The sequence below is a fragment of the Lingula anatina genome, chromosome 1 (genome assembly GCF_051362555.1).
Source record: "Lingula anatina isolate TDL-2025a chromosome 1, LinAna3.0, whole genome shotgun sequence".
Taxonomy (NCBI): domain Eukaryota; kingdom Metazoa; phylum Brachiopoda; class Lingulata; order Lingulida; family Lingulidae; genus Lingula; species Lingula anatina.
Genome location: NC_141767.1, coordinates 54,107,820 through 54,132,919, shown reverse-complemented (window position 1 = coordinate 54,132,919; position 25,100 = coordinate 54,107,820). Strand labels below are relative to the sequence as shown.

Sequence of the window (25,100 nt, the reverse complement as noted above, 5' to 3'; positions counted from 1 at the left end):
TTTATTAATATTAGTGGCATCATTCTTCAGTTACCTCGTGATACAGTTGTTGGCATATGAAAACCGCTGATTATTATTTTATATACATATATCATGGGCCTACTTTTCCCATCCGCAGAAAGGATTCGAGTATGTGAAGTACAGTACATCATTCGCCAGGAACGTTCCTCCTCTCATTCAGTAGGACAAGGGACTGATCTGAATACGTTGTGGCCTCACAAAGTTTATGGAAGTTGCAATGGAAATGTTCGTCAAAATATTTTAAGGCTTTTTACAAATTTGTTGAATTTAATATTTAATGTAAAGAATACGAAAACAACTAGGGATGTGCAGTGTGTTTAAGAAGTTAATCTAAAGCGAGAATAAACGACCAAAAAGAGAATGACCAAATTCTGCTAGATTTTGAGGTGAAAATTACTCATTGTGGCACGTTTTTTTAGGGGAAAAATAACTGCAGCAGCAATAACACGACCTGCTCTTAGTGATTCAATTAAACAAAAAACAATTTAAAATGCGGAATATAGAGTATATTTATAGTATAATTATTTCACTTTCACACCAGAGAGTAGAACCTATACCAAATACATGAATATTAAAACAACAAACGTTATGAAGAGATATATGATAAAGAGAAGCTAACATCAAATTTATAAATGCAAAGCACGATGAAAAAGTTAATTTACAAAAATGTTAATTGGCATTTTAACAAATATATACAAAAATTATAAACGATTGTTAAAGATAAAGACAGCTGTAGAAAACTGTACCTAGTACAATTAAAACGTGATTATTAAACGCATCGGTGTGCATCAGTAGATTTTTTAACAATAGCGTTTTCACTTTCGTCGGTAATGTCAAATCCTACATTATTTTAGTCCCGTGCCAAAGGCATACAAAACGTGGATTTAGCAAATCAAATATTTGGACCTAAAGCACAATAGTTAAAATGTGAAAACGTTAAACTGAGATACGCCTGATCAATGTGCTTCTACGTTACATCAGTATTGATACACATGGAATCTAGTTACACTCAACACTGTCCCACTGCTCATCGTTTTAAATTCTGGACACCGTTTTATTTTCCTGGGTAGGAGAGTATATATGTCCAATTTCAACCTGCGACGTTAATTGCAAAAATAGCAGTTTTCTTTAACAGGTTGATAGCAATCCGTAGGCGCAGGTGGCCTCTCTGTGATGCTGTGGTCCATTGTGTCCACATACTGAGGTACATCAAAAACTGCCGTGGTGTCAAAATAGTTCCATGGTTTTAGCCAAAACCCGGTTTCTACGCGAGCTGTCATCGGGACGTCCTCTGATGTAGGTACGTGTATAAACCCAACGCTCACCCAGGTGATAAGATCTTCATTCACGATGTTTTCTCCATCTAACATCCGTTCTAACGATCCTGTTGGATTTGCCATTCGATTTTGGTCGTATGAGCCGGTGATAAAACGTTCGTCCTCTTTACGTTTTGTGACTGCGCATTGATATTTAGTAAAAGACAAGGCGCCCATGGCTGGGTGGGAGTCGGGAACAACCTGGCCATAGGCAGACATCGGTGCTATACGATAACCTCGAGGGACACCCCATTTGTTTTTGTGCTCCTCGTTAACAACGGTCCAGATCTTGGGATTTGCATAACTAAGTTTGAGTCCTGCTTCTGTCGCCAACGTTTCCCATTCAACAAAACGTGTCTCGTTATACAGGTAGTACGGGGGTTTAAGTGTTATATTGTTGTTTTGAGTTTTTAAAGCATCGAGGACATTTCCGGCTTTCCAATGAATCACTTCAAATTTATTCTTTTTGCCCAAGATGTCGAGATCGACCTTAAAACCAAAAGTGTGGTCATGCAGTGCACCATGCGTGTATTCTGACACTCTATAACCAAACGGATCTGTTGTTTTGTCATTACCAGCATGTGGATTTCCTTGGTCCCAAAAGCTTGCCTGGATGAACCCAGACGCCATCCCCGTGCTCTGCATTCGCCCATCTAAATAAAAGCGAAAATCTATAGTGTAGTCATAGTTGCCGACAGACATTGGAAACCTGGCGACAAGATATGTATTTCTCAGTCCAGCAGCAAATCTGTCCTTTCTTCTCCAAATTGCTTCTTGGCCATCCATTTCAAAGATACAAATTGCTTTCGCAGAGACAGATCGTTGAGCTCCCATGTTCCACCAAGCTGCATCGAGGAGTGTGGCGTGTTCAGGACAATCCACCCCTATGATGACATTCTGCCACTCTCCGAGACCAAAAGTCGCGTCCATGTACACAGTGTTTGCACCAGAACTAACATCTGATGCGTAGATCAAGCCAACATCATTTAATGAATTTTCATACACGATACGTTCACCCTTGAACTGGACATTCATCACTCCTGGGCCACGTAATTGACTCCCAAACACTGTAAACTCCCAGTCCATCCACTTCACTGTGTGATCGTGCACTGTGTAGCGTCGGCCAGCCGGTTCATACGTTCGTGGCGGTGCTTTGTTGGACATATCACGAGGTTTGTTGCCATCTTGTTTGGGAAAAGTGGTTTCAAACAAAGTCTGGCGGTGACCTCGAGGCATTGCAAACTTCCTTATGGTACCGTTTTGAAAAGCTTCAAGTAATTCTTCAGCCGTGCGGAAGGGTCCTTGATTCAAATAATAAAAATTGTAAGAATACCACTGAGATTTGTCTGTTCCAGGATTGCGCACGGTTCCAGTGAGTGGCAGAGGGTGCAAGTCACGACCACGTGCTGTACCGTCGACCAAAAGTGTCATGACAAACCGCGTCTCGCGCTCCTCGGGCAGCAATCCTGGCGGAGCCTGAGGATGGAAGGTCATACCGCCTTCAGGGTAATAAGCCCCGTCGAAACTTTCCATTAACAGTGGTCTGAGAATAGACATGGCTAAAGTGACTTGTTCAGTGATTCCATCCCATTCAATTCCATCTCTTGGGCGAGAATTATAGGGTAATTCACCATCGTTGTATAGAGCAGTGGCAGTCATGGCACCGCCGAGAGGGCCTACTCTGTATTCCATGATATCGGGGACGTTTCTATTTCCACGATGAACGTGGACGTCTGCGTAACGCCCAGGAGACGCCAAACCTTCATCTAAGTGTGAAATGGCTTCATCTTTGTTGGGAAGGTACAGCGATATGCTATAGATATAAGTATTCTGCAAACTTGGTGAACCGCTTGAAGGTCGCTGGTCAACTAACCCCTGCTGGACCATGAACTCATAAACTTCTTCCATCTCACCTGCAGTCACCATTTCAAATATCCCTCTAGAAGACGATGACTCAGACTGCGTAATTGGCGCACTTTGTGGGCACTTGAGTTCTTCCTTACACACGTCGTTACAAGCACTGGTTGGTGGTCTGGTGGACTGGGTGGTTGGTGGTCGCGTGCTGCCGGATGGCGTTGTTGCTCCATTCATGGTAGCCGAATTGGAAGCAGAGTTCCCAGTCGCTGATGTGCCCTCTCCTGGTGCCTTGTAGGCAAAATATCCAATCAAAAATCCTAGCCCAAGACCGAGTGCGAACACGATAATCCCGGTCAGAGCTGCGCAGTACAGTGAACGTGTAGACATTTTAGATGAATGCGAAGAACCTGGAGAAGCAAGATAGTACGGCGACTTTTTCTGGTCTGGTAAATTTTCATCAGATGCACCGGAGAACGCGGGATTTTCAAAGCTATGGCTCGTTGACATGGTATGCTTGCGTCTATTTTCTGTTTGTCCTGGAAATAATACGATCGACAAACTGAACACTTTTGAAGCAGATGAACCAGTCGACACAGGTTGTGTTAGGAATGGTAGTCCGTTAAGAACCGTAGCCCTTTCCCATTACTGTGTACAGATACCTAATACTGATCCCTTTATTTAAAAAAAGCATTTACTAGTCATATGGGGTTCAGGACTTCCGTTCCTTGGACAACCATTGCTCACACTGGTATGCAAACATGCAGTTCTGAAAGCATTTATTAATTCTGTGGAAATAGTTAAACAAAAAAATGAATTCAAGTATAAAAGACATGAAGGATGTCATTTGACAGGTTTTCTTCGCGATTAATTTTTGTACGGTTTTGTCATACGTTTTTGGCACACTTTTTATTACTGACCGGTGTTTGCTAATGTCACTGCAAGCAAACGTCAAAGCCATCGAGCGCAGCTGCAGGAGCCGATTTCACCAAAGAACTTAAGGCCGAAATTTGGCCTTTTTTATTTATCTAAAACTTGATTGCTTCAGTTCTTGATATAAATCATCAGTAGTCCGTGTGAATAAAATCGGTTTGCAAGACAAGCCATGTTTTTCATTTAAGGAAATTACTACACTACACTACACTACATTTAAAGCGGGCAAATCATTCACAACACGCATTTACAACTTCTTGGAATAATCATGCAAAATCGGTTATCAATGTTTAAAAGTCATAGATGAGCTAAAAAATTATACTCTTATAACCCCCCCTCCCCCAATCAGGTCAGGTTTAGGGGGTACTCGCTGTTACAACACCGCATTTGTAGGTTTTTGCCACACAAAAAAAGCGTTCAAGAATTTTGTTCTTGGATGTTTATCAGTAAATATATGCTGATACAAAATCGCCCTGTTACTGCCATTCTCTTGCTTTTGTAAGGGCTAGGTACAGTGTGCAACTATTATTATAGAGCTGATGAACTTGTGTTTCACAAATAATCTTTAAAATCTACCACAATATTTGTCAATTGCAAGTTTGCAACCAGAGTTGCTTTTCCTGAGGTCATCATTAGACAGGTGTCATTTAAAGTGAGAGAAAAGGTAGCTGGTTGGACACGTGTACTAGTTATCTAGATCATATTACTGCTATCAGTGTGATCCCAGGTCAACCGTGATATAACCATATAGCCAATTCCTACGGTAGCCACTTAACTTGTTTAGTGGATCCTAGGGTAGGATAAGACTGTTCAAAAAGATAACCAAATATGACCTATCTAAAACATGTGGATTTTAAAATATATTCTAGTTTAGCCATGAAGCAAGTATTTTATAATTAAAGGAATGTAGAGGTGCAATCGGTGGGTTATATCGCTTTAATGAAAATGGCAAACGACCAAAATTAAATTATTAAATAACAGCCGAAGTGGTCGTTCTATAAATAAAGATTTCAGTCTGAAAATACATTTCAGAACTAACATATCCATTTCAGTTAATTAATGGCTTTTTTCGTATTGTGTAGTATTTTTGTAGACTTATCCTTCTTGTTGACATGCAGCTACTACCCAAGATTTTTTCTTAGATGGGACAATAAAGAGGGAAAATGTTGTATTCGCGGTTTGCACTTTATCTCGAATACAATATTTTCCTGTTGTATTGTCGCACTGAAGCGTACGAAAATACCGGCGTGCGTGTAAGCGAAATACAAGTGTAATTTATCCTATTATTCGAAGCGCCGTCCTGACATAATTATAGGCACGTCGTAGAAAATGATAACTTCTATCTTCTCACTATTCATATACATGGCATGACTTTTCAGTAACTCGAACAAGTACTACTCAGATGCACAATTACCACTGACCTAACTATCAGAGCATCACTGAAAAGTCACGTCATGTATATAACAGTGAAAGGATAGAAAAAATGCCATTCTCTATGACGCCTTACACTAACAACACCCATTTTTGTGATTTATGGACTTTTTTAGTATTAAGGTTAAATTTAGATTTAACTTGTCCGGTTTCAGAGTTTTTCGTCCCTGCAATAAGAACAGGTTTTAATATGTTTTTCTACAGAATTTGAACATTATTTTTTTATTTGCAAAAATGCGATTATGGTTGAAAACACGATATATACTTCTGATAAAAAATATACAGTCGGCATGCAGTTACTGCGCACTTCTAATGCTACTGAAAAGAAAGGACAGCAAACAGTTCTTTTTAAAGGATGTTGAGAAAAGATAGTTTGAAAGGAAAAAGTCACCGTGGGATTTCACATTGTACAATAATGTTGGTAATTTCCTTTCTCAGTGGGGGAACTCTTCTCCCAATAATTAACCTAAAAACAGGCTCGATGTCTCCAAGGACTATTTGACGATATCTCTGTTCAATGAAAAAAAGGTAGTCCAGTCAAACCGTGAGCATTTGCACATTTATTTCACCGCGGAAATATCTGCTGACAATGACAAATTCTAGAGAAAAACAAAGGGTGGTCTTATAGACACACGTTATACAACATTTTAAACTTCAGTCAACAAAGCAGCGTGCATTGCGGGCACGTATTAAAGAACGCCTGTAAAGATACTTGATGATATATTACCACTTCATGGGCCAAATGCCCTGATTTTACTGACAAACCGACTTCATAGGAAAAAATGTGACTTCACCTCCACACCACATAAGATATTGCCTGCGACTTCATGTTCTGTAGATATGAACTCACGGGTGAACTGGTGTGCCAACGACTTTTCTATTGTGTTTGCATAACAAAGTATAGCAAAAAGCATTTCCAACAAACAGGGAAATGTAAAAGGTTCCAAAAATTAGCTGAAGAGCGATAAATCCTCTTTCATGTGATTAAATGCTTGTTGTAGAGTGTAAACGTAAATCCAAACAGTCTACCGCGCCCCCTACTCCAACTAAACTAAATTCATTTTACCTCGGATTTACACAATCACATATTTCATCACCAGACCTTGTCACAAATTAAAAAGCAAATAGTGATGCATAGAAAAGTTGAAAGGTGAACTTAATTAGCAGACCAAGTCTTGCTTTTTCCTATGATATGACAAACGTCTTTTTTGTAGAAGACCACGTAGTACTGCTTCGCAATATATGCACGACACATATCGATGGCGATGCGTGACGAGTCGTCAGGATAGAGACATCACTCGCAAGCACTGTGTATTTATACAGTCGCAGTGACATTAACTCGTATTTTGCCGTCGTATTTTTCACTATACACCTAGTTGATGCATTTTGAACATATTGTATAGCTTACCTTCTTTTACTTGGTTTCAGGCCTTGATGAGTCAGTTGTGTTGTAGGTTTAAGAGCTACTTTGCTAAAGTATTTGTATACGTACTACCTTAAGCGTGACAGAAACACAAATGAATTTCAGAGACATACTTGCCTTTCACACAGACTGCATCGCGAGCATGGTAGAAATAAGAGAAATGTCCCAGCCCAAATCTTGACCGGTGTGGTAACTGTATTGTGTATGGGACAAATGGGAACCGGTCAATGGTACTAAACATACAATCTCTCTACAGGTGAGTCCATGAGTGACCACAAATGGGGAGAGTTTTTAAGTTAGGTTGCATTGTACGGGATTGTATGTAAATAATTTTTTAACTAAAATCCCATTAACTTAACGACTAAAAGTCCATATTCATCAAATATAACATATTAAACCCGGAAGGATGGGGAACCGCTTAAGAAGGGAATGAAAATCTATCTTAAACAAGTACTCGCTATTTTCTGATGACATATAAGGCATTTGGGCGATTCCATTACATAGGTAAGGTGAGTGCACACTTGAGGTTAGAAAAACATCCATAATAACCATGCGGAACTCAAGGCTTCTTTTTAACTATTTGGACAAATATCTTGCTTTCTAAAGTAGGCCCTGTTGGATAAAAAAATGCACTTTTACATATCATTTTCTCGAAACATCAAACCCTGCCGCATTGTGAAAGCTGTGGTGAGCAAAGACAGTAAATCTCTCGACTGGAATTCACTGTGTTTAAAATAAGCCACAGCCTCTCGGAAATAAAAGACAAGTAAATAAGTGGTGTTGTTTTAAGTACATATGTATCTTTCGCGCACCTTTACAGTTGTAAAGCGCACCAACAAGGGCGCACGCCGTCTGTTTCCTAGACACTGTGCATAGCAGTGGTTATACGCCTTCTACATTGTAGATTCTTTTAAACTATATTTTGTAACAAAGGCAGGACTATTTGAAGGGGGATTTCACGGGTCCGGGGGTCCGGTTGGCGTGGGCTTCGGGTCCCGCTGAAGGGCCCCGAAAATTTTCGGTATTTTAGAACGATGCCATTTAGTTCGGTTTAGTACTATAAATCAGCTAGTCAAAATTCTAATTCCAAGGGGGGAATATTAGTGTGATTTCTTTTTCAGAAACCGAAGAGGGGGGTCAGGACCCCCCTGACCCCCCCCTCTAAATCCGCCACCGATATGAGCAGTGGAACAGCGCATACATCGAGTTGTAGTCTATATTGGCTGCTACGTTTACTTTGCAGGGTGGGTTGAGTTACGATTCCTCTGAAAGCATATTACGTAACAATGATATTTTTATTATAAGTAGTAGAACAGAACACACGGCTGTCATCAGCGAGTATGTGGAATGTTTTGCCAAACAGCACAGGTAACGTAAAACGCATTGTGAAATTCTAAAGGGTCTTTTAGTCTGTGTACTCAGCGTCTTTAAGAACGTACATTGCACTGTATGGTCATTCTTCATAGCTGGCATGGACAAATATTACGGAATTTTGTCCAGTGCAGGATAGAAGTGAAAACCTTAGGGTATAAATCAACAATAACCCCTTCCCCCAAAGACCCTTTACATTTGAGATTGAGCTTTACGGGCTTTATGTGAAATAAATAAATAAATAAAATCATTACCCCAAGGACAGTTCCACCCCAGAAATCGTAGAGTCTTATAATTGCTGTTCCTTCATATAAAATGTACACAGTAATTATTGTTGCTTGGAAAGCAAATTAGAAATGTCAAAAAGATAGTTAAATCCATAATCACATCCAGGACGCCCCTCCTCAGATGTCTTTGCCACTGTATACGTGTTGATTATTGATAACAAACAACATTACAACAACATTTTTAAAAAATCTGTCTTGCCAGAGACATACTGCACTCTACCCCAGCAACTGAACAGAGAGTTCCAAAACATAATGAATGCGAATGACAAGGAAACTGTAAAAGCACTTGCAAAATACTTCACAGGAAAGAAATTTGACTGCCTGCTAGACACCATGCAGTCACTCGTGATTCTAAAAATTATAAACATATTTTTAATTGTTATTAAATGTAGTTTTTGTACCATAGTTATGGAATATATAATGAGGTCATAGTCATTGAAAAATGTACTTGTACCATTAGAATAAATAAATAAATAAATAAATAAATAAATAAATAAATAAATGTTTTATTTAGGAATATAGGCCAGCTAAGATTAACCAACAATAGTAACGAAAAGGCCAACAAAATGTAACGGGTGAAGTGTGACAACAAGAGTATTGAATTATGAAACCACAGTGGGCCCACAAGTCACAGGAAATAAAATATAAAGCAAATAATTTTCTTGAACAGCATAATAATTTTACAACAATGCAATGTAATAACAAATTCGTGTGGTAAAAAGGCTGAGCCCAAATACGGAGCTCTGGTGTGCTCAGATACAATAAATGAAAGTACATTTGTCCGTCTGGGCTCTGTAAGTCGAAAGCATCGCGAATAGCGATATCACCTTTTATTTCGAGGCTATTATATGGGGCGAGTAAATCCCGAGTTAAGGAATAGAGGCTTGCGCTCGGTCACTTTCGAGTTACGGAGCCCTGAGTGACATTATAGTTTTGCTTTCACATCTAACTGAACATATATTTCGTGGACCATGTAAACAACTTTGTGCACAGAGTCCACACATTAAATTTAATCAGTAAAATTTGTGGGTGTGTGCAATACATATTTATCACGCTTTCATTTAATATGAGTGTACTTTTTACAATGATTGATACGGTGGTAGTATAAAGAATAAAAACACCGGAGAATAGTTAAGAATGTTTAAAAAGAAAAATTTAAGGAATTACAATATGGATGATAATTAGTTCCGCGTAAAGAAATGAATGATGAGAATATACAAAGGTAGCCTTCGTACATTTTCTCCATAACTAGTCTGCTGATAATGCCTCGGACCGAGTATTATGAATATATATATATTCATAATACTCGGTCCGAGGCATGCCACACACATATATTAAGTTAAATCACTGTTTACACCTCCCTTACATCTTGCAAACGAGAAGAACGACAGTACAAGCGGCCATAACCCTCGCGTACTGCAGGGATCCGGATTCCGTAGATAATGGGATCGGAACAAGTTCCCAGAAGAAGCAAGAGAAACGTCACCCTGTGATACAAAGGTGGCAGAGTTGTGAAAGGGATTACAACGAAAGGCCCCCAACAGCATATCAAAGAAAACATCAACATCAAAATGGTGGTAGCCATCTTTACGTGTTTGCGAAAATCGTGCGAGGGTGAAGCTGAGAGCGCCGGTGAATTTTTCCCACTTTTTACAAGAAAGATTAAAATCCCCAGATATACTAAAATTGTCAGTGTCATGATGATCCCGAGAAGAACAGGAAATACAACGTACGTGTGAAAAAAGTTCATCTGCACCGTGACGCAAAAGTCGTCCGGAAAATCGTGCTGTTGAATTGGTATGGTCCAGTAATGGAGTGAACCCACTACAGCAGCTAAGCTCCATATCAAGCACACCAGTAATTTTACCCTAGTTTCTCTCATAATTATCCCGTGCCTTAGCGGCAAAAGAAGAGCTAGAAAAAGATCGGCCGCCAACGCGAGTACGACAAAAGCCGTTGAAAATGCACTTATGAAAGCGACCATAGGAAGAGCAAACGTTAGGCAAGCTGGGGTCCCACGTATCACGCCCTGATTCACGTCGACAGACGATATATTAAGCAAGTAAGAAATCATTTCGTCCTTCTCCAACATAACTTGTGGTGATAGTGCCGTCAGTGGATCAAACTTATTTGCGACTTTGTGGTGCGTGGCTGTTAGAACGAAACTCTTAAATTGAAGAGCAAGACACAAAAGAGAAAGAATAAGATCAGAAACTGCGAGGCTCGTTAAGAGAATTATGACGGGTCGCTGGTGGTAAACCGGAATCTTTCGCATTGCAGCTAGTGACAGTGAGTTCAGAATGGTTGCAAACACCGTGAAAACTGTCGATAGAATGTCTTCAGTCCGCCGATAGATCTCATAGTCTTCCACATTTTGACCGTGCCCATGGTCAGTTGATGGAGGTGTCAAATTTTTAATGTCTGTTTTAAGCGTATAATCCATCGTGAATTGCCTTTTCTAGACTCAATGCACGCCCACAACAGCCTTATTTCATAACGATCTATGAGAAATAGCCAGCAACAAAGGTAATCTTCTCCAGAAATGAAAAAAAGAAAAAAGAAAAACCTTTGACCTTCCTTTCTGTAGCTTGAGGGAACGATACAAGTTTTTTTTCAACTCCCAGTTTAAGCGCTGAAAATTGCTCTTCTTTGTCTTCTAAGCATCGAATTAATTTTATATCGGCAAACTACATGATCAGTCAACTAAAAATCGGAAATGGTTCGGAAATGAACCACTTATTAGTCTGATGCTATTTCCTTAATAAAAAGATACAGCGCGCATTCGGTAAATTATATAAATTATATAAAAACGTATCTTTTAAAGAAATTTTATGGTTGATGCTCTTTTATGTATAAAACTATTGATGTAATTTTAAACGTAAACATTAATTTAATGTCTTAACTACAGTTTTATATTTTGTCTTAATACTTTATTATGTTATTGTTTTAACATTGTAAAGTCTATTGTAAAGGATTTTCGACTTAGAATAAATGAATATTATTATTATTATTGTTGTTGTTGTTGTTGTTCTCATTGTTATTATTATTATTATGTTATTCTACTATATTAAATTTTCAATTTTCAATCTTAGAATTATTGAAGTAAAAAGGCTATTGTAGTGATAGTTTAATACTTGAGCTGAAATACTGGTTCAAACTCAGAAACATGCATTTTGATGAGTCATATATTGCATGAAATTTAATAGCTATGAAACAGTCTTAATTTTGTCTTTAGGCCTAGCTGGTAAAGCAACTCGAATTGTTCTTTCGCGTTTACTAGACGTATGCTACGCAGATGCAACCCACGATGAACGCCTGCACTTATAACGAATGAAAACGTATTATATGGGTCAGTGACGTTCGTCCTGCGATCAGGCAGCGTATTCTAGAAGTACTTGTTTTTTATTTAATTCAAAGAAGATATATTTTATTTTGTTCCATAACACTTAATATGCAAGCAGACCAAAAGAAACTCTTCTCCAGAATTCATATTTGTAACTCATGACAAACGTACATAGAGTACACTAGAAAATTATACACACAGTGCATATGGTGGCTGAAGGGTTCACATTATGCCTGAAGATGACAGATCCAGATCGGAAAGGTTGAAGCTCTCGCTATGGAATCTGTACTGGTAATTAAAAAACCGGGAAACAGTCGCCTTTTTTAATAAATCGTGAAAACGCCCGGTATTCGCCGGTAACTAGTACGTCAGGCATGCGAGCGGCATACACTTCTAGGCATACATACTGCATAGACAGCTATCCGCAGCAAGAAAACAGTGTTGTGCACAACATATACACATCATATGCTGCAATGGATACACCGAGTTCGTTATATATACGCCAGATGTACCCTCTACCAGGGCGACTGATAGATTTTTACAGATATTCACCGATATGTCTCTAGCTAGATAGATGGTCATTTCATGACTTAAGCCCAAAATGACCATCTATCTAGCTAGAGACATCTGCCAGATGCTCGTCACACGTAAGCCAAAAGTAGTCGAACATTTCACAATTTTGGCAACTTGTCAGGAAATGAGTATGATGTGTAACGTCCCAGAAAATGTCTAGAATGTTTATTTTAGCAACTCACTAATAGCTTGAAGCTCTTTTTGCGGTGTCGTCGAGTCTTTTGGCGCATGCCATTATTTTTAGTTATTTGATGTTTTTGCAACACCTTCAACATTAATTAAATCCTCGATTCGGTTACATCTATTATATCCAAGACGAAATGATGACAGGACACAGTCTAATGTTTTACATGAAGCAAGGTAAAACTGCATTCTCATAGAAAGTAATTTGCAAAACCTTCGTTACCAGGCATTGTGGACAAATATAAATGAGGTTGAGGACAAAATGTGTCTGTTAAATAAACGTGCATCTCGTAATACCCATTGAGTGCAGTCTAATTTTTGTTGGATAACATGCTAATATTATCCAAAAGGGTTGTTATTTTTGAAACTTGCGTCACTAAAATAGGCTAAAAACGAAAATTCTCCATACTAGCAAGGCATGGATTTTAATGGAAAGTTGTCTTCGCGATCGTATTAGATCATAACTAGTTAATTATCTCTAATTTGTACAGCAGTTTAGAGAAAAGTTAAATGTTCTACCAGTTGTCTACAAGCTGTCACTATGTCATTCACAAGGAAAAATACAATGTAACTATTCAGTACCAATTTGAACGTATCTAACTTTCTATGACAGCCCGGTCACAAATAGTTAAAAATTACTCTCAGCATAACTTATTTCTTAAACTGAGGATTGCATTTTTTCCAAATTGTCACGTATGAATGCCCATCATTGTGGCTTTGTTTCTGTACTAAGATGCTGGATATCCAATCTTTGCGGTCACTTAAGGGTTGCCATTGCTCATTTCATTTAGTCGAGACTCGAGGATGAAGAAGGGCGTGACCAATAGAACGGAGGAGAACTTACAAACGCCCTCCCACAGTCATAGTGTTCATCCTGGCATCCCTTGTGACTAAGAACCATGCCATAATTCCTTGAATTAAATTGGTATGATATAAATGCCCTGGTTTTAAAACCATTGAAGTAACTTACCTCAATTTAATGCTGAATTTGTCCGGAACCGGACTGCTCCACACTCCAAAGCCTCGAAATCACTCGAGGATAAAGGGGTGAGATTTTACTTCGCGTCCTTGGTTCCATTGTGTGTCCGACAAAGGGTGACCCTGTATAAACTTATCCTATTTTTGTTATTATAATGCCAGAAATAATGGTCTTTCACTGAATAGTACATTCCAAAAATGTATTGCATGTCTCAAAACAGCAAATGTCAATTTGTTCTTTTAACTACAATGGACGTGGGGAGGGGTTTTAACTATGGAATGAGACAGAATTGGTTGCGATAGGTGCTAAATAATTATAAAACCATAAAGAAATGCGTCAAACATTATGAGGATCAACATGGACGAGACTGTTGTTACTGGTTTGGAAAACATTGTAAGATTGGCCGACCCAGCTGAGGGTCGAAAATAGCCAAAGGGTGACCGAAAAAGTCTCTAGCTGTTTTGTACAAGTAACAGGATCACGAATTTTGAAAATAAGACCTTCAGCAGATTATTGTTGTACAATTAAAACGGAATGCATGGCTGTGTCAAAGAAACCAGGGCCCCGTATCTCGAAAGCATCGCTTATGGTGAGCGGGCGCAAGCATGGCGATTCCTCGCTATCCCATATCTCGAAAGCCTCGCAAATCGCGACCGTGCGCTAATAGCGAAATCACCATTAGTTTCGAGGCACAATAATAGACATTGAAGAAGGTCACGGTGCGACCGAATGCTTTGTCTTTTTCATTTTGTGTAAATTTATGATTGTTATCAATAGACTAAACAGATGAATTATATTCATCAAAAAATATAAAATGATGTATGAAATGTTTAATTTTGAAATTTTTATGCATAATAAAACATGACTTAAGCATTCTTCACGTGAATATTTACAGTGAGTTTTTCTATCAGAGGTACCGAGTGATTCAATTTATTATAAGCTTCCATGTTTTTGCATATGTTTTGTTATATGCTATTATCACTAGCAACCCAAACTTTCCACCACGTTTAATTACATGAAAGACGCATTAAAATGACGAATTATGCATACGCAGAGGCCATTGCGACGGGTTTTACTCGCCGTAAATAATAGCCTCGAAACTAATGGTTATTTCGCTATTAGCGCACGGTCGCGATTTGCGAGGCTTTTGAGATATGGGATAGCGAGGAATCGCCATGCTTGCGCCCGCTCGCCATAAGCGATGCTTTCGAGTTACGGGGCCCAGTTATCCATACCCAGTCCTACTACAGTCTAACTTATTCCATAAAAATGGTATTCAGTGGCGGATTCAGGAGGCCCCTCTTAAAATTAGAATTCTGACTAGTTGAATCATAGTTCTAAACCGTACTGGCAACCTTCGCCCTCTAAAATACCAAAAGATTTTTGGACCCTTTAGCAGGCCCCGAATCCTACGCCAAGGGAGGGGGGGGTGTTCGGCTTCGCATCCGTGGAACCCCTCTTTAGATAATCCTGGATCTCCCCTGAAATTGTTTGTGCGTTCCTTGGATTTCATCCTGGGTCAAAATGGTCTTATATGGTCTAGGACAGCGACGTTTTTCTTAAAAAAAGGACAAAAATGAGATTTAAGATTAAGGAAATTTTTACGAACGGTCAATTTGAAATTTCATTAAAACTTGTGCTGAGATCTTTATGTCTTTGCAGCTGCTATTTCGATATACTTTATTTGAATATTCTACTCCGAGGAGACATAGTGAACTTCACTTCTAAAAACAGGATATCAGTGGCGGATTTAGAAGGGGGTCAGGGGGGTCTTAACCCCCTCCCCCTTCGATTTCTAAAAAAATATCACACCAATGGTCCCCTCTTGAAATTAGAATTTTGACTAGCTGAATTATAGTTCTTGACCGCACCAAATGGCACCGTTCACCCTTTAAAATACCAAAATATTTCTAAAGCCAAGGGGGGGGGGGGGAGGGGGGGCTTTCAAATAATCCTGGATCCTGGATATAAATAAAGATGGAAGCTATAATCAACAGAAGAATTGAAAAAAAAATTGAAAAGCAGGGGAGGGGGGTCGCAGCTGAACAATCCGTAAAATAAAATAAGATGTATAACTGCTTTGAATTATGACGAGTGGTATACACCGTCTTTCATATAACGACGGTGTACCAGTATGTACTGGTACAGCTTACACATTACTCACTGATAAGTGGCTAGGAATAGTTTCAAGGTTATAAAAACAACTGCCTATAATGTGGTTGAAGTGATGATTTGGTCGTGCAACGTGACATAATCGAGAACTGTTAACTTATTGGTAATCGTCTGGGTCATGGACGAATTATACATTCGTCCATGTCTGGGTCAAATGTGTCATCCCGATATAACGTGTGGACCTTTACATAACTGTTGAATCATGCGTTTCCTTTTACAACTTATTACATCTACATAGTAAGAGCGCTAGGAGAGTAAGGTGTCCGTTATCGAGTATTTTTGCATGGTATGCAGGCTCTGGGATCCTACATAACATTTTTTGTTGAATTCTAGGTAGGCCGAACCAATTAGATATTAATATCAAGCAATTCAAATTTTGCCAATTTTTTGACAATCTTTACTGAACGTTTTAATGTAAGCCTCTTCACTTCATTGATTTGCAGGCCATGGCAGACGTCCGGAGTTGGCTGCAGTCACTAATGAGGGAAGTTTTTGGCATTCTGGCCTTCGTCTACATTTGGATCGCCCTGATGGTGTGGCAGCTTTACATTATAGTGTACACCAAATTATCGACCTGGTTCCCAAGAACGTCAGCATTAATTTCAAGCTCAGTTAGATGGGCGCACAGTTTAATCTCCGGTGGAAATACCAAAACACACGTTTTGATAACAATGCCGTTTTCTCCCTTTTGCGAGACAGTGAGGTGGGCATTTGACATGGCTGGAGAGCCATATGACGAGAGGTCTGTAGGGCCAATCTTCCATTATTTTGTTAGCCTGTTCCAAACTCTGGGCTCCAATCGTGCCGTTCCTATTATGATAACCCACCCCGATCATCGTGTCTTGCCAACTTCACACGCTTGCCTCCGCTTCCTCGGGGACTTGAATAACGAACGATTCGGAGAGGACTGGGTTTTCCCATCCAGGGTTGCGGAAGAATTTGAAATGAACCTCTCAGCTGACGATTCGTATGGTCAGGCTGTCATGAGATGTGTATACCATTATTTTTTCACGGCAAAGGAAGACGACGATAAAAAACAATTATTACAAGTGTGCAAAAAAGGAATTTCAAAATGGCAATCTGTATTGCTACCATTCCTGTGGCCTGGTTATGAGTTGATAATCAAACTCAGTCTGAAAGTCGACGATCAAGTGACATTCAAAGCAAATATAGAGCAAGTTGATAAAACATGGGACAAGGTCAACCAACTGTTGTCCGATGGTCGAAAGTATATATTAGGCACAAGACAGGCTTCTGGGACTGATATCGCGTTTGCAGCCCTCTCATACCCTCTGATCCTACCAACTGAAATGGATGGCGGGCTTTTCTCCTTCAGCAAAGACCCGTTGCCTCCTCGTTATCGCAAAGAGGTCGAGCGACGGAGGAAGTCCGCGGCGGGTAGATTTGTTCTACGTCTTTTCAAAGAAGAGCGACATATCACATTTCAAACATAGATCGTGGTGGTTCGCCATGGATCTTTGAAGTCATGTGTGAATAGAATTTCCATAGCCAGAGTAACAATGACCCCAGAAGTTAGCCCGTCTATTTACGAAGTGGCTCGATCACCCGAGTTGGGAGTTTTAAATTAGAATTGCGAAACAGTTCCCACCTCGTCCCATTAACTGCTCAAACGCAGTGGAAGAAGCGTTCATCTTGTTAAGTAATGTAGTTGCTTTTGAAGAAAAACCTTGATAATTTAAATTTTAAACGAATCAAAACAATTGTGGTCCTACTGATAAACACATAATGCACTTATAGCAATATTGCAATTAAATTCTATAAATAAAATATCCATCAACCTGTGAAGAGTCGTCTGTTTTTGGTCTCATAATAAAGCACGATAATTTAAATTTCTATATATGTTTTTTATAACAAAAAAGAAATTTACATCAATAATAGCATAGCAGTGGTGCTTTGTGTCATCCGCCGTTGTATTCTACCGGATGGACAATTTAATATTTTACTGAGAAGTAACGACAAATGCTACAAGAAAACGTTATTCTCACGAGATCAAAACGTAATTTGGTCTTCGGACGTCACCAATGTGGGACGTCACAAAGATCCTGCTGACACGTGACAACACAAAAGGCTGTATATCCTGACAACGTTTTGAGTGGGCCAAGTGAGGAAAGGTAGACACTATGTCTGCAATAGACAAAAACACAATTTTTATAATGAATATGAAGTAATAGCGATCAACAACAAAATTAATATCTATATCATTCTGAATTTCATTAAACCATTTCAGATAGAATTATGGCTCTATAGAAAGCAAGAGAGCTATGCAGTTCGTGGACGAATCAGTCAGAGCTTGCTATTGGCTAAATCAGTCAGCCTTCGCCGATACGGGCAGAGATGGGTATAATCGCTTCGATTTGAATTTCAAAGAAAGCATCTCCAGGTTTGTCATTATGTTGAAATCACGTGGAGTTATCTTGTTAGAAATATTCAAATGTCAGCACAGACCAGTTTTGTAAAAAGGACGTGAGTTATAATGAGATAATAAATTTATCTTTGTATGCGTCTAGCTCTATTTATATGTACATCTATTGCTGCAGATTTTGGGACTCTTTCACTGTCCCTCAGATGATTCAGGTACAGGTTCATAAAGATCAAGTTGAGCTTCAACGGCGGGGGTGCAATGGACCATACCTCCGAGTACCGCTCACAGACAGTGAGTATTCTGCAAATGGAATAATTTTGTCCTTTAAAATCAGTTCTATGAGTAAATGAGACAAATGGTTTTCATAGTTCAAGTCCAGTACTAAAAACAGGGTTAATATAAATGACCTGGACCTACCATGTATTAGTACAATATACGTATTCACATTTTACATTTAAAGCTCATTTATGGCGTATTTCTATTATGGAATTTGGTCAAATAGAAAGCCCGTAAAACAGGCCAAACGTTTATTTCCGCTACGTTTACAGGCCAACTTTGTGTATCTCTTTGTCCACCTTCTCTGAGATAAACAGTTGTAATAGTTAACAGTATATAACCAAATGGTCACGCCAATATTATATATACATTCGTCTTAGATCATAATAATATTGGCCAGGCAATAAATAAAGATAAATCCATTATCAAAAACAGTTTTGCTACATTTGTTTCAAAACAGTTTTACAAAATCACTGGCGTAATATCAACATTTCAAGTAAAAAATAAATGCAGTAATGATTTGAATGTAGATTTGCTTCTTTGTCTGAAGGAAAAAAAGCATTTGCACAGTGTATATAGGCCTATTACCATTAAAAATTACATTCTCTCCCCCCAGTGTTCTTCCTACATAACCACATAGGTTGGCTGGAGAAAAGGATCGAGGACGTGGACAGAGAGCTTTATAAATCGTATTCCAGGCTAACTGTCGCCATTCGCAGGACAGAATTGCTGTCAGGGCTGCTCAGGAGACTGCTGGATGCTTTGGATGATAAGACTAATAAGAGAGTTGATCTTTCTTTCCTGGATTCTAATGGGGATGAATGCTTACCAAGGTAAGTGTTAGTGAATGAGAATTTATTGGACGCATGAGTAGAACGCACGGATTGCGGTAAATATCAAAGCAAATTAAGTACATATGACAACGTAAAAAAAAAAAAAATGAGGTGAACGTTACTGGAGGAGCAAGCATATGTAAAGGGTCACTATCGTGGTGCTGATTTACCATTTTTCTTCTTTAAGGGGAACACGACCAGATTATTCGATTAGGCAACATGTGCATGAATTTCTCAAAAGATTGGATGTACATTGGCTTCCTAACCTACCACTGCACGTAACTCTTGCCTCCAACCGAAACAGACATAACTATCGTGGAAATAGCCCGATGCCACACGAAAACCGTGCTCCCGATTTTCATTCTTTGGCAGAATACTATGCCCAGGAAGCATCACATTCGGAGACGGACAGCGGCCTCTTACGGGATTCAGAAAGCCCATTTCCGGATTCAGAAAGACATTTAGCCAACGAATTTTCCGAAGCATCGGATCGAGGACGCACCCAAGACTTTTGGAATTTGGTAACTGTTCGTAGCAATTCTACTAATACTGAATATGTTAGAACCAAGTGCACTGGAGTGCAATGCAATTTAACAGAAGAATATCCATTATGGGAGCTGCCATTCCAATCCAAGGCAGCCACTGACCAACATATTGAAATAAAAAAGATAACATTCATAAGCACTGGAACTTCAACGGAGTCAGACATCCATTTAGAATCTGACACTGAAACCGATAATGATAAAAACGATTCTGACACAGGTACCGAAACTGATACAGAAACGTCTAACGATATTAATTTGGACACTGTAACCGAGATAAACAGTGATATCACCGAGTCGGAAGATTCTTCTGAAACCATAGCATCTTTCCCCCAATCTAGAAACGTCGTTCGAAGACTTATACAGAGATTGAGACGAAATTAAATGATACTTAATTCGTTAAATCTAAACAAAATGCGGTCAATGGACTACCAACGAAGTTACAATGTACCGTTCAGCTTTTGCTTCTCAACTTGTTAACAAAAAAAGAATATTTGCAATAAGGAAATGACAAACTTCAAACTTATAGCCACACAAACATTTTATTTTAGCACAATTATTATATATTTTCATGGGACCTATAATCAATTAAATTTCCAATTATAGAATAAATATAAAAGATAAAAATACAATATGTAAATTATGGTCACATAGTACTTATAGTATTTTCGCCAATGTGACGCAATATCCAAGGCTGTCAAGACAACCACTGTGCAACGTACGCGCAATGTGATAAACGTCACGTCGCCATGATAAACATCAAATCTGCATGAAATTACGCTGGACGCGGGCACTGGTCGCAGTAATTACACTAGAGAAGTATACAGTCAATGAAAACGTTTTGTCTTTGTTCTTTTCGGTAAGTATGTCAAGACCCGAGACGAACTCAACTGTTTCGTGGATATTTTAGGACTTACTAGCATTGTGGTAAGTACGGAGCAATTTTCAATTTAAACAAATTTAAAAATTTAATTTTTTTCTAGTCTACAGTATTTATTTATCATAGGTCTACCAGGCATACGTACATGCGCCCAAAATAGAATAGTCAGAGTCTGAAAATGACGAGGCGAACGGACCGCGGATAGGGTAGGGGAGAGAAGATTCAGACAACCCGTCTGGGCCAGCCTTATCAGAAAAATATTTTGTGAAAATTTGAGGAACGTGCCTCGGCACTCTCGCTAGCACGAAAATCCATACGTTAGCACTCCTTTATTGACACACAGCACAGCCAGTACATATCAGAATCGTCAATAGGAGTGCTAACGCATGAATTTTCGTGCTACACTCTCGCGTGTAATTCTCCACGTTGGTGTTTATTATATTATAAGCACTAAATTACCGGACCAATGTAATAAAAGATAGTAGAGGTGTTACTTGGTAAAATGTAGAATTATGATCATACAGGTATATATATATATATATTGTGCCCCTGTGAATGAGTAAGAGTTGATCCATGTTTTTCAGATTTTAAGATGATGGCTGAAGAAAATTGCCAAGTTCAAAAGACCACCAAGCAAAAAGAAAGGCGTCCAAAAAGTAAACTCCATCGATCACGAGTCTCTGCTGAAGTAACAGAACACGATCTGGAAAATTGGAAACTTACAGCAGATTGCTGCAAAAGGAACAACTTTCGTGTATTTCTGCCAAATGGTTTAGAGACACCGGATACGGATCGAAGCCATGTAGGCCTACGCCAGGCTTCTACTAACAGAAATGGTAGTTTCATGATCCTTACAGAAAGGTCACGCTTATATTCTGAGGGAATTGCAACCACGTCGCCATTAGACATACAACCTGGGCCGTTGTGTCCAAATTCTGTTAGGCATCGTCGATTGGTTTACAGCTTTCCACTGTCCGTTGGGTGCCCAACTTGTTGGAGTGCACAAAGGCAACCTGCTCTCAATTTCGAAAATAAACCAAAAAGCGAGGTCAGAACATAAACATAGCGGACGCCGGTTGCAGACAAACCGGTGCAACGGAGCAGTAGGAACGCCTGGGAGTCTTTTCTGCACTGTACCATGACACCACATATGCTTTAGTATAAAAAGAACTGCTTCGATCTAAGTTTCATATGCAAAAGTTAACTTGAAAAGATACGCAGACAGATTTTTGTGCAATTGACAGGATATTGTTCATGCAAGAGAAGGCTATTTTTAGTTGCATTCAAACTTGAAGCACCCTGAGCTTCAGAGATAACTTGACACTAACCTCTTCACTGTAGCCTATCTCCATCGTGTCAAGTTACTTGAAGAGGTTAGGGTGACTTGAAGGGATTGAATGACATGTTTGCCATTCCTACCATATTTTAGAAAATCTGGTGGTTATAGTTGAAACTGTTTTAAAAGACGACTTCACAAATTGAATTGGATCACAGCCATCACTGAAGTAGTTTCATTAACTAACAAAAATTATTATTAATCATCATATATAAAAAACTTCTAATCACAGAAAGCACCTCCAGCTATAGTACAGTAAAATAGTAACATACAGCAGTAGTTTGATCTTCGTTTTTCTGTATCACAATATCATAGTTTTAAAAATAACTCAAAAGAGTTGTGGCATAAGCTATCAACTTACTATAAAAATCATAAACATGAATGATTATTATTATGGCAAGAAAAATCCTACAATTTATCAACCTCCGATTTGTATTAAAAATGTCAAATTACTTATCCTATAAAACAATATAAAATAAAACATCTTGCAAAGCTCTTTATCCCCAATAACCCTCAGTAATTTGAACAAGTCACTAGTTATCTATCCCAAGGTCAGCAAAAGTTGAATTAAACTAACCAGATAAATCTTACTGTGCATTCATCGGTTTGATTTATCAACTCATCCCAGTATACATATAAAATTCAGCAGTTTAATATTACCCTTTTTTTTAAAAAAAAATTTTTAATCTGTCATTTGGGTTGTATCTAGTAATCATGAAGCTACACCTATATATTTATCATGAAGCTACTTCAAATTGTCTTTATTTAAACCTAAAAGACCAAATATAATCTAATATATGAAAATATATGCAGAATAATATATACGTATATAAACACTGTAAAACAGCAAAGAGCTGCTTCTCTACTTAGCTTGGCACAGATATACCAGTATCTATCTATCTATCTATCTATCTATCTATCTATCTATCTATCTATCTCAGACTCTACAACTGAAAATGTTTATTGATTTTGAAAATATACAACTCCTATTTTTTGTCAAATGTATTTCTCACACATACATTAGTTTGAAGTTGGCAAATTTTACCTTTGTCAATCTCCTTTTAACAGAAATAATGCTAATATATTTGTATTGCAAGAGATCAGACAAAATTGATTAGTCACTTTGGTGTGCATATAATGATACAGAGAAATTTGAAAGAACCTGATGATTTAACCTTCAAATTAACTGAAAAGATGCACATGTACCTTGAAATCTACCGGTTGCTGTTATCAATACAATAGATATCAAAATTATATTTATTCAATAATTCTTCATTATGCAACTAACTGGTGATTGTTGTCCATCAGTAGACATTTATCCAATCAAACCCATGGTGCAGTCTGTATAGGGTGATATAACATTTGCACAATGGCTTACTGGTCGAAATTCATGCTTCCCAAAAAAACCCAGATGGCTGCTTTTAAGATTGTTAGAAGTTAACAAGCTTTTTGAAATTCACGGCACATTTCTGTAAAAAATAAACTCCTTGAAAAGCATAAAGACCTCGATGTCACCCATGCAATGAAGGAATGTCAGTACATACATCAGAATATGTTCACATTAGTTCCACACACTATGCACCCTATGTATCAAGTCAGTTCCATATGCCTCCCACAGTAGCAACTGGGTACATTCCTCAGGGGCTATCACATCTGCAGTTACCTCTGCTGTAGGTCGCCTGACAAAGTGACGCACAGCAATCACCTGGTCTCCAAACACACAGAACAGCTGGTCTACCTCCCCTCCCTTGAATTCAGGCAAATCCTTGTATGTAAGCTGGGCCAACACACGACCATAGTCATAGCCATGTGGTTCCTTCCTGCTTACATTCACCACCAGTATATCTCCTCCAGCTCGTCCAACCCAAATGGTGTCCTGGACAATGGCTAAAGATAATACCCGGGTCTTACTGTTGAATGTTGTACGCAGTCCTGGACATATGATGTCGGACTTCACTCTACCCCTTAGTGGTTGCACATCTCTACGGGCAGATGGAGTGGCAATGGTGGTGGCTCTGTTTGGTAAAGTATGACCGCGCAGAGCATGTGATCGTGCTAATGGAGGATGGGGTCTAAGACTGCTGCCTTCTGAGTCTGACTCATTACCAGTAGTTCCTGTGACTGAATGTTCACTCTTGATGAAGGACTTTCCTGGTTCTGGTAAATCATGAACTGTGTTTGTGGCAAAATCCCCTGGCCGACGTAATTTGTCTGCTTGTAATTCCTCACCTGTTTCTGGTGATGATGGTGGATCAAGTGGTTTCATGGATACACTGACTTCCTCCTCCTTCTCTTCATCTCCATCCTCTTCCCTCTCATCATCTGCCTCACTCGCGCTGGAGGAACTTTCTAATAAGATATCCACTTCAGGCAAATCTGGTGATGCAATGTTGCAGTCCAGTGGATGATTATATGAGCAGTCCAAAATAGAGCAAACCTCTCTGGTCTGAGTGTTGTATTCCTTCACCAGTGGTGCCTTATGGCTGACAACCCATGCATGATTGCCTGAACACACCATAGTCCCTACAACCAGTTTTGACTGCATAAATGCCTGAATGCGTTCCTCCACCATAAATGTCTTTGTGCTGATAATACTGATGGAGTGCCCACATCCCACCCACAGCTCCTGGCCCTGGTTTACTATGATCATGCAGGATACAGGCATGTCCAGCTGGTCCTTTGGCTGCACAAATAATGTCTTCTGCTCTCTCCATTTGAATGGAGAAGCTTTAGAATGAGCAGGCATGCTTTCTGCTGGGTCAAGTATCACCAGGCGCCCACCTTTCAGACCAATGTAAACTCGTGGAATGTCAATCTAAATTACAGAAAATGAAAGAAGATAATTACCTAAACTGAGTTTTACTATTTTTGTCTATGCCCCAGACTAATTTTTTTCTGAATCAGAGAGATTTAATCAATGTCAGTTATCAGTTATCAACACAAGTTGAATAGAAATATCTGTGA

General features: G+C 39.0%; 3 protein-coding genes across 12 annotated transcripts in view; 1 reads left to right on the top strand and 2 right to left on the bottom strand.

Moving 5' to 3' along the window:
* Positions 1 to 512: 512 nt before the first annotated feature.
* On the bottom strand, positions 513 to 13,785 carry LOC106152866 (diamine oxidase [copper-containing]). Of its 3 annotated transcripts, none has more exons than XM_087001029.1 (2): positions 13,706 to 13,785; positions 513 to 3,730 (listed from the first exon to the last, which is right to left on the bottom strand). In XM_087001029.1, the coding sequence occupies exon 2, from the start codon at positions 3,699 to 3,701 to the stop codon at positions 1,125 to 1,127; it is 2,577 nt and encodes an 858-aa protein (XP_086857155.1). In that variant the 5' UTR covers positions 3,702 to 3,730; positions 13,706 to 13,785; the 3' UTR covers positions 513 to 1,124. The 3 variants fall into 3 exon arrangements, with proteins under 3 accessions (XP_086857155.1, XP_013382442.2, XP_013383215.2); XM_013526988.2 differs by lacking the exon at positions 13,706 to 13,785 and adding an exon at positions 7,096 to 7,270; XM_013527761.2 differs by lacking the exon at positions 13,706 to 13,785 and adding an exon at positions 6,964 to 7,132.
* LOC106165828 (uncharacterized) lies at positions 8,191 to 22,415 on the top strand. Of its 4 annotated transcripts, none has more exons than XM_087001037.1 (6): positions 8,191 to 8,346; positions 16,330 to 18,018; positions 18,135 to 18,287; positions 18,445 to 18,560; positions 19,162 to 19,378; positions 19,566 to 22,415. In XM_087001037.1, the coding sequence occupies exons 3-6, from the start codon at positions 18,169 to 18,171 to the stop codon at positions 20,302 to 20,304; spliced, it is 1,191 nt and encodes a 396-aa protein (XP_086857163.1). In that variant the 5' UTR covers positions 8,191 to 8,346; positions 16,330 to 18,018; positions 18,135 to 18,168; the 3' UTR covers positions 20,305 to 22,415. The 4 variants fall into 4 exon arrangements, with proteins under 4 accessions (XP_086857163.1, XP_086857164.1, XP_086857162.1 ...); XM_087001036.1 differs by lacking the exon at positions 8,191 to 8,346 and adding an exon at positions 15,935 to 16,172; XM_013544558.2 differs by lacking the exon at positions 8,191 to 8,346 and adding an exon at positions 15,935 to 16,219.
* The window catches only part of LOC106166009 (leucine-rich repeat serine/threonine-protein kinase 1), a 42,513-nt gene continuing 39,714 nt past the window's right edge, over positions 22,302 to 25,100 (bottom strand). For all 5 annotated transcript variants that reach the window (XM_087001019.1, XM_087001020.1, XM_087001022.1 and 2 more), the window contains one exon: positions 22,302 to 24,951. In XM_087001019.1, coding sequence (XP_086857145.1) covers positions 23,698 to 24,951 — 1,254 coding nt within the window. In that variant the 3' untranslated portion in view covers positions 22,302 to 23,697. The remainder of the gene's footprint in view (positions 24,952 to 25,100) is intronic.

Coding starts and splice junctions, on each gene's coding strand:
- LOC106152866 (XM_013526988.2), bottom strand. CDS start 7,219: ATGTTTAGTACCATTGACCGGTTCCCATTTGTCCCATACACAATACAG. Junction 3,731..7,095: donor CGATGCAGTCTGTGTGAAAG/GCAAGTATGTCT, acceptor TATTATTTCCAG/GACAAACAGAAAATAGACGC.
- LOC106165828 (XM_087001038.1), top strand. CDS start 18,169: ATGCAGTTCGTGGACGAATCAGTCAGAGCTTGCTATTGGCTAAATCAG. Junction 18,288..18,444: donor TTCAAAGAAAGCATCTCCAG/GTTTGTCATTAT, acceptor CTATTGCTGCAG/ATTTTGGGACTCTTTCACTG. Junction 18,561..19,161: donor CCGAGTACCGCTCACAGACA/GTGAGTATTCTG, acceptor CTCTCCCCCCAG/TGTTCTTCCTACATAACCAC.